The sequence below is a fragment of the Montipora capricornis genome, chromosome 10 (genome assembly GCF_036669925.1).
Source record: "Montipora capricornis isolate CH-2021 chromosome 10, ASM3666992v2, whole genome shotgun sequence".
In the NCBI taxonomy this organism is placed as follows: domain Eukaryota; kingdom Metazoa; phylum Cnidaria; class Anthozoa; order Scleractinia; family Acroporidae; genus Montipora; species Montipora capricornis.
In genome coordinates this window covers 5020487-5029899 of record NC_090892.1, presented here as the reverse complement: position 1 = coordinate 5029899, position 9413 = coordinate 5020487, and the positions used below count along the sequence as shown (strand labels likewise).

At 38.9% G+C, this 9413-nt stretch overlaps 1 protein-coding gene across 2 annotated transcripts in view; it reads left to right on the top strand.

Moving 5' to 3' along the window:
- Positions 1-32: 32 nt before the first annotated feature.
- LOC138022166 (piwi-like protein 1) overlaps positions 33-9413 on the top strand; it is a 29680-nt gene continuing 20299 nt past the window's right edge. The window contains exons 1-9 of one of the 2 annotated variants that reach the window (XM_068869200.1): positions 33-210; positions 3761-3811; positions 4197-4443; positions 4653-4766; positions 6712-6851; positions 6968-7020; positions 7865-7897; positions 8043-8117; positions 8224-8347. In XM_068869200.1, coding sequence (XP_068725301.1) covers positions 172-210; positions 3761-3811; positions 4197-4443; positions 4653-4766; positions 6712-6851; positions 6968-7020; positions 7865-7897; positions 8043-8117; positions 8224-8347 — 876 coding nt within the window. In that variant the 5' untranslated portion in view covers positions 33-171. Of the gene's footprint in view, positions 211-3760; positions 3812-4196; positions 4444-4649; positions 4767-6711; positions 6852-6967; positions 7021-7864; positions 7898-8042; positions 8118-8223; positions 8348-9413 lie in introns of both variants that reach the window. The other variant, XM_068869198.1, reaches the window with a different exon arrangement.

Below are 9413 nucleotides of genomic sequence, written 5' to 3'. Positions count from 1 at the left end.
CAAATAGTCTTTGTATTATGGTCTGTTGGCGCCATTCATGCATGAGGTGTATCGTCCACCGCTTTTGACGAGTATATTGCTAAGACGAAACATGTTCTAACGGACCTTGAGTTTTTAACAAATTTTAGCGTTTTAAGTTATTTTAAAGTTTTAGCTCCTCTTAGCAACAGAATGGCAGGTCGTGGAGGAAGAGGAGCAGCTCTTCTTCAGGTAAGAAGCTGGATTATAAGTCTCACGTATCTTGCAATTGTATACGTACCAATGTCGTGAAAAGTTGATACCGATTGCTGTCGTAAATTATGTTAATTGGAGCCGCAACTGGTCTGAACTGGTCGAAAAATTTAGTAATGCCGCTTTTTAGAGACCAGAAATGGTCTCAATTTTTTTTATATTTGGGAAACCTGAACAGCACGCAAATCCTATATGGAGGCAAAAAAATTTAAAACTTATTGTTTAATTTAAGGTTTATATATATAGCTAAGGTCGGTTTACCTCACAGTAAGTCATGTACCAGAGTAGCACCAACCCTCGAACAACAACAATTTGACCTGAGGGTTAAACCAACGTCAACGTACCTTGTTTCTCAAACAACCGAATTCCGACCCGTGGCGTTAGTTTCCGGACGACGCCGATAACATCGATGCCCCCTCTCACTTATTCCTGTCCTATTTCTGGATGAATACTGTCCACTCAATCCTATTGCCGACACAGGTGGCCCAGACTCGGAAGGTAAAAAATTATAAGGATTTGTATGGGAATCTCGATAACAAACTGAAAAAGATATTTACCCACCAAAGTTCTAAATAAAAAAGCTGTTCTTTACCCACCAAAGTTCTCAATAAAAAAGCTGTTCTTTATGGTTGTGGTGACTTTCTCGGTTTTTGTGTGGTTATTTGCCTGATTGAATGTGATTTTAATAAGTGACTTCTCAAATTCCTGGGTTGTCACTCGTACCTAAATAGAGGGTCCTGAAGGGGTAAAATGGGAACTGGGATTGGCCTGTTTTTGCCCTGGGACAATGGGACTGGGTCACTGGGACTGGGATTTGCTTACTGGGAATTGGGAAAAAAGTAATGAAATGGGAATGGGATAATTGTCTTTCAGTCTATGATTAACTAATTCCCTTAGTTTGGAAAACACCAGAAAACGTTATTTAATATCTGGTGTTTTCTGATGCCCATATCTTGCCCTCGAATTGCGGTCAATGATGTTTGAGTAATCTCGTATGACCCTCGTAGTCAAATCTTCTCGCTCTTCGGGAGGAAACACAAGCGGCAGACTGTGCACAGCGGTTGCAACCAAGCCAAAGTCTCTGAGCATGCGTATCCGTTTGTGTACAAGCAAAATGGCGGGAGCAGATCAACCTCGTCGCCAGGGCCTTCTCCTCTGCGATTTTCAAAATGGTGGCGTAAACGAGCCGCCATTTTGAAAATCGCAGAGGAGAAGGCCCTGGGGATGAGGTTGGGGAGCAGATGGCTCGTCGTGCAGAACTCGCACCGTTGTTGTGGAAATTCAAGTATATTTCGACTCAAAATGTTGTTCTTCACACCGAGAACTGTGAACTAGAATTACTGTTAGATTGTTCAATAACCCAGGTGGAGAAGAATAATCGTAGAATGTGTGGCATAGATGAATCAAATAGACGCACAGGATTTCCAGATTTTGCCCTGGAAGTGTTTTACATCGATTTCATTGAAGGAGGGATCTCAGAAAAGCTCCCTTTGTGCTTAGAAGTAAAGAAAGAATTGGAAATTTTCCAGAGGGCTTCATGCACTTCATTGTCTGTCAAGGTGATTCTACGCCAAGTCATGTTTTAGAAAGGCTCTGTAAGACCTGTAAATATCGTGTTTAAACAGAGATTGCCAAGTGTGCCAGAAACGGAAGCCCCACGGTCATGTACCTCATCAGGACAGTAACTGCCACAGGAAAAGATTGTAAATAAATCCACTGAATCTGGGAGTGACAAATAAGAAAATTTTCCAAAGCCGCTTAAGGTTGAGAGAATTGCTGTTACAGACAAATGACACAAGGCTGTCGAAAGATGGATTAAGAATTGAATGCCTACGATGTGGGAAATCTCCGAAAATGGACGACTGTAAAAGGACAGGTCATTTAAAATACTTCCGGCGAGTTCATAATTGTAATCCGCGGAAGGCCAATGAAAAACCAAAGAAAATCAATGAGTATTTCGAACCTACGGAGAAACGACAAAAAATTTTGGCAAGCGATGATGGTCCCGAACAAAGTTGCTTATTTCAAACAAGTGGTTCTCTTCTAAAGAACATCACGTGACAATGGACAATGGATAGAGATCGACCTATTTTGCAGCCTTTGTTTACAATAGATATTTTTCAATTTGGTTATATCCAAATCCTGACAATGTCTTCATAAAAGAAATAGACGATTTTATAACATGTACTTTACAGTGCGACGCGCCTTACCGTGGCCACCTAACTGTTTTTTTTACAAATTATCCGCCAATCAGGTTGTGTGAATTTGATTAACAGTCGCAGCTCCTTGCAAAGTTTGCACAGTTGTAAGTTGAACACCGTTGCATAACCTGTTGCATGGGTTGTTGAGTTGACGTATTTATACGTAATTGTCACTGTGAAAGTGATGATAATACTGAATGGATCTGCTCTACTTGCCTAACCTGATGATACATGTATTAACAATATGACCTGGCAACAAAAATCAGATCTTATTGAAAAAGACCCTGTCACCTGTGCCAGGAACTTTGAACACATGGTACAGCTCTTTGTAAAGGATGTGTTCAAGAGTAATCTCATGCCTTTTGGAGAAATAGTAGTCAGACTTACAACTGTATTTTATAGGGTTGAATTCCAGCAAAGGGGATCACCTCTCATACATGCATTGTGTGGTTCCAGAAAATATCCATACCCCCACCATGGAAGATCATTGGAAATTTCGAGGGAGAGGGGGGGGGGGTTAAAGGGCAGTAATTTCTGAGGGGTAGGGGGGTTTCGTGGAAAACTACTTTTCCAAAGGGTCACGAGCCACATACAAAACTCTGACTCAAGCCTCCAAATTCTCAGCCTTAAACTATGAAGTTCTGTACAAAACTACTAATGATGAGCCTTTTGCTAAAGAGTAGTGTTTTTAAGTGTAACGAGTAACAGACGCAACGGCCTTGGACACCAAAGTTGTCTATTGGTGAGCGTTGCGTTGTACTTAAGTATTCACATCCAAAACGACAGAGGGAGTTAAATACTGAATTTTAAATGCTGAATGGCTGTACAAAACTGCTAATGATGAGCCCTTTGCTTATGAGTAGTGCTTTTTATTTACGACTAAACGGATGCACCGGCACGAAGTTTGTTTTAATATTATCACTCTCAACGCTTATTTTCACATTCACCACACCGGAAACGATTGAGACTAAACAAAGACAAGGCGATAAAAGAAAGACAATAGGAGAGCTCATAAATACTAATGAGCCTTTTTACTTATGTGTTGACGCGCATCCACGTTTTTTGATGCGTTTATGCTTTTTGCGTATGCCCGTTTGTTGCGTATATTTCGGTTCGCTTATCTCCGAGCTGCACTATATATACCACAGATCCCAGTGCAATGTGTCCAGAGAGTGCCTTTTGCCAAGTTTGTTGGCTGGAGATAGTTGCATATTGTCCAGGGACCAAAGTTTTCCTTTTTTTTTCTTGTCTCCTTAGTAGCAACATATTTCTTCCCTGTCTTTTTTAGCTCGTAACATGTGGTTTCTTTTCCTGTTTTTCTATTGAAGGCATTGGAACAACCAGCAAGACCACCCGGACAGGCAGGTCAAAATGGACAGGTGAGAAATTTTGTATCATTTCTGAACACTGGTTCAAAATGCTGGATGGAGGGGTGGTGCATTGGTTACAGGGCTGTTTTGGACTCATTGGGGGTCGAGTTTGCCAATAGTGGAAGCTCCAGGATGTTTCGGGCACCCAACCTCCAAAGAGCGACGATGTTGTTTATACGGTATATACTGTATTTTTGGACTTCAAAGTTAAAATATCTGCGTTTTCTATCATGATTGCCCAATTATCTAATCATGTTGGTGTCCCTTCAAGAAGTCAACTTTGAACTCCATTTGTATTCAAAATTTTCTATTAAGACTATGTGTGAAAATCAGGAAAGTGTTGTCTTCACTCAGAGTTGTTAGTTATTGCTATTGGTGCTTTTTTTCATTACAGAATGTTCAGCCTTCTCAGCATCAGGGTCCAGCTCAACCTGGACCTCAGGGTCTAGCTCAACCTGGACCTGCTCAGTATGGTCAGAGACAGCCCTACCCCCAGCAGTATCAAGCTCAACCTTACCAGCAAAGACCCATGCAACCTGCCCAGCAGTATCAAGCGCAAGCTTACCAGCAAAGACCCATGCAACCTTTCCAATCACACCAGCCATACCAACAGCAACAAAGTCAATACCAACAGATGCCTGGTACATACAGCATTTCCTTTTCATATACATGTAGCTCTCTATAGTTACTCACTGTGGAAGCGTCTTACACTTTTGCTTCAGAAAACCTCGGTGCACTATGCATGATTCTAATGCATGATACCCGCATTACAATTTCAGTTGCACTCTCTTTTTGGGTTGATTTGCCAAGTTAACTTAAAGTTACTTTTTTTTACTTTTTTTCTTAGCAGGGCGGGGTCAAATGTATGGCAGAGGTAGTGCGATGTATGGAGGGCCAGCTCAAGAATATGGTCAACAACCTGTTGTGACCCCTCCACCGCAGCAAATGCCATATTATGGAAGGGGTTAGTATGTTACTGTAAAAACCTGCAGATAAGCCGCACCTTTTTTTTCCAAAAATCATCCCTAGAAATCGGGGGTGGGTCTTATCTGTGGGAACATTTGGAAAAGTATGTTAAATAAAATGTTACACAAACCTACAAGGGAGTAATGGTCATTGCTTTTGTAAGTTTGGTGGCTCTTAAAAGAGCTGTTGTTCATGTAAGAGTAAGCTTTAATATCACAGCGCTTACAGTTGTCCCCCCTAAAAGCGTTAACCGTCTTAACCCATGAGCAAGAAAATACCACACCATTCTTGAGTATTCACGTGGTAGGTGGTCCACTGTTTCTTCACTGTTTCGCACTTTGATAGCAAATTTGTCGAAGAAATAGTCTTGTGTCAACTACTGATGAACAAAATAGTAAAGAACCTGTTACACTGGGCAATGTTTCATGCAGGTTATCACTTTGTGGAAAACTCTTAAATCATTACGCTGCTTCCAGTGTCCAGTTTTTCATTTTCGTGTCTGATCGAATGCCTCGTTACAAAGCTTCGATTGTTCTGTTCACGCAAAAATCTATGGAAAAACTGTCAGTGTTAAGGAGGCTCGAAAGGGTTTTCAGCTGAGCGTGTGCATGTAAGCCGCACACGCAATTCTAAAAGCTGCTTGTGTCAGCTTAAGATTCAAAACGGGTCACCAGAAATAGACAAATACCGCTAATTTCATTCACTTTTCTTCAAATTCCTATTAATATGGAATATAAATAGACGTCACCTATTCACAAAAACTACGAAAATTGTACACACACGCTTTAATGGTCACTTAAATCTGTTTGTGTTGGCCTGTAGCTTCACTCACGCGTGCACTCGAATGAGTGGGTGACGCATGCGTAAATGCCGATCTTGTAACCCCCTCATTTTTCCTGATTTTGCAACTTTACTCGTTTATATCTCTGCTTCCGGACGGTGAATTTTTTTCATTTTTTGCATGTTAGCTTAGATTAATTTAAAACGTCTGCCTTTCAAATTTAAAAAAAATTCTGTAGGTGAAAAAAAAAATTAGAGACATTTCTAAAAAACTTATTTTTCTGAAAAACTGACCTACAGATTTTGTTGAATTTTATATATTTCAGAGATTATTTCTAACATTATCTGGTAACGCTGAATGGGAAGATTTCACTGTCCTGTTTTTTCAAAAAACACCTATCTTGATTTTAAGGCTCAAAGAAGTGCCTTATATCATTGCCATGGTAACATTTTGGAAGAAAGTGGGATGAGAGCAATCTTTAATGGGTATTTAACACCCTTGCCAAATTTTGTCTTGATATGATTACCCTAACTGTGTCTAAGGACAGAATATGTTTATTTGTTTGAAAAAAGAAATTCCTGTCAACAAATTCGAGAAAAATATCAATCATGTCAAAGTTGGTAGAAAGGATGTTCATGATGTTAAAGTGATAAAATGGTGGGTAAGACTTAAGTATTACATAAGTATTTCCGTGTCAATGTTAATAGTGAGTTTACGTTTGATAAACAGTGGATGATGAAGAAGACTTCTCAAGACTCTACTTTAGATTTCTTTTGATTTCTTTCAAGAAACTTTTCCAAAATTTGAGCTGCTAATTAAATTCAGGGTGTGGCTTATCTGAGGGGTTTTGCAGTACATGTTTTTAAACCATGTGGATGAAAATACACTATTCCCTTCAACTTCATTGAGTGTCAATTTGAATAGTATTTGGATGTAAATAAAAAAAATGTATGTCATTTTTGAAGCAACTTATTGGATCTGTCATTTGCAGGTATTTCAGCCCTTTTGAAATTTTTTGAAAATAAACATGGTCTTTCTATATTCATGTCAGTGCTTTGGTAAAGGAGTTTCTTGATCACAGTTGTTTTGAATTGGCAAATTTGGTGAAATACTTAGAGGTGAGGTCATATTGAAGAAAAGGCAATTGATCATTTTTCTAAAGGTGCTCAGATGGCCTCATATGGCAGAGGAGTCCCTCCTTATGGACGAGCTGCACCAACTGTACAATCTGACAGACAACCATCCTCTCAGGTTCAAGAACAACGCTCTTCACCACCTCAAACTCAACAGCGAGGTCCGGAGGTAGGTTAATTGTATAAGAAGCACGTGTTTTTGGTTCCTGAAAATATTCTCATGAAATTTAAAATCATTATGATTGGTTTCTGTGTTCAAAATTTGTTGTTTTTTTATTTTTACAGGTTCCTACAGCAGAAATGGCCAGGATGAGAGTGGGGGCCGATGTTGCAGCAACGTATGTGTTAAGTGTTATAGTACCTAAAATGTACACCCACCCTCATTGCCCCAATGTGTAATTGGCAGGACTTTTTTTGTGGTAACAATCAATCAGTAGCAAAAAAAAGTTCTAAAATTTTAGGTAGACTTGACCAAAATTGAAAATAGCAGATGCAGGCAATGTTTACTCTTACCATACTTCCCAGCAATGTGTCACTGAAGAGAGAGTAATTGAGGCTTCGTGCTCAGTCCTAAAATTAACAGCAGCAGCAGTGGCTTTCACTCTTTTCTCTTGCTTGTGGTTGCATTTGCATAGCACCATCTGCTGAAAACGTGTTATTTGCATGAAGTGAACTAAAACCCATCGCATTATATCATGCCTTTTATTGTTACTAAAATATCTTTTAGGAATTTTCTTACTGCGTGTTTCTGGCAATGCACCAGGGTATGGAATCCTTACATAATGTGGCCTTGCAAGTGACACTCTGTGCTTCAGATTATTCAATGATGTGGTTCAATTTTTACACTTGCAACATTGCTACAGTTTGCATCATTTCAGTTTAGCAGTTAAGATGCTATGACTGATGATTAAACTGTTACATTATTCATGATCTTTTAATTAATTTTACAATTTTGTCAAGAAAGACAAATTTATTGGTATTTAGAGCAATTGTACTTTTTACCAGTCTCAAAGTACAAACTAGTTATAGCAGACACACGCATGAGCATTTAATAGTAATACCCCAGGTGGACCCTTTCTCAACAAGAACAATATCCTTTTTAATTGTATCCTTCTCCATATTATTCAACTTTCTTCAATTACAAATACTTACATGTAAATGTTAATTGTGATTGTTTTCCAGCCAAACAGGAGAAAAAGGAACAGCAGGAAAACCGTAAGCATATTTATGTATCACGTATTGATGAATTCAACCTTTCATTAAACTTGCAAAAATGTAGTTTTTCTTGTGCAAGAATAATAATTTGATTATCTACTTCTTGCGCAGATTTTTAATTTTATGAAAATCATCTACATTTTAGGACATCTCTGAGTTCGAACTACATTCCAATCAGATTTATTGAACGAAAAATATACCAATACCATGTGTCTTACAGGTAAACCAACTTTTTCATCACTTATTTAAGTAATATTTGGCTACTTTTAAAGAGGCTGGCATCACTGATGTTTTAACATTGTGCTTTCTTTATGCTTCACTTGTAGCCCAGAAATTGATAGCAGGAAAGAACGAAATAGGCTCCTGAAGATCCACAGTGACGATTTGTTGGGACCAGCCAGTGCCTTTGATGGAACTATTCTTTTCCTTCCTAAAGAACTGGAGCAGCCAGTAAGTGTTTGAGGGTATTGATGTGTAACAGCACATCTCTTATAATAGTAATAGGCCAGTTTCCTACTCTCACTGTTGTTTCGGATCTAGCATCAAATGGAGGCTAATGTGGGGGAAATAAAGATTCTCCGCATTAGCCTACATTTCAGGCTTGATCCAACCCACCTGTTAAAATATGAAACTGGCACATGCTGCGATAGAAAGACTCTCTCTGGATGTAGTGCATATTTTTTAAACGCTATCACATTTCGAGGATGTTGACCTTTTGTGGTGCTTTGACCTTTCATCACCTCCCTACTGATGTTTAATTTGTCTCACAAGGAACTGAAAGTTTGTTCAGTTTCATGAAGTATAATAAGATTTTTCTCGAAGTCGGTTTGACAAATCAAATTTTCGCATCTTCGTGTTGAAACAGCGCAACATGTATTTTCATTCCTGTATATCTCAAATGATTTTATTTTTTAAGCAAAAGACCACTCCAAATGTCGTCAAAATTATTGTCCCCGGTGCTTTGGGTTCATGTATTTAAAAGCTGCAAGGCAGTTGAAAAGCCATACACAGATGTCTGGCAATCATGTGTTTACAACTTCTTGCCGGTGCATTAAATGTGACCTCTCACACAAAAAGTTCATTAGGAAAGTCACTTGAACAACTGAATCAAGGCAAGCTCACAGGTGACTCACGGGTTGTGAAATCGTTCTCACAATTGAAAGGAACAATCAAACCACTTTTTTTGAACGAGTGAGCTCACAAGCTGAACGGGCCAAAGAAATCTCTAAACTAGTGACCTTCACAACTGAACGGTTAAAAGCTTTTTTTTAAAAGATAGTTGAACGGCTTAAGAATGAACGACTGATCTCATGAACAAGGCTCTTATCGACTCGGCTTACGCAGCTAACATAAACAGTCTTTCGAAAAATCCACCATAACGGAATTTGGAAAAATCAGCAACAAAAAGATTTGTCATTGAAATAATAAAGACAACAACAACATTTCTGTCGCTTTATCTCTGATTGGTACTGTAGTTAGTTTCACAGCTTTGATTTACAGGCCAACATATTGACAT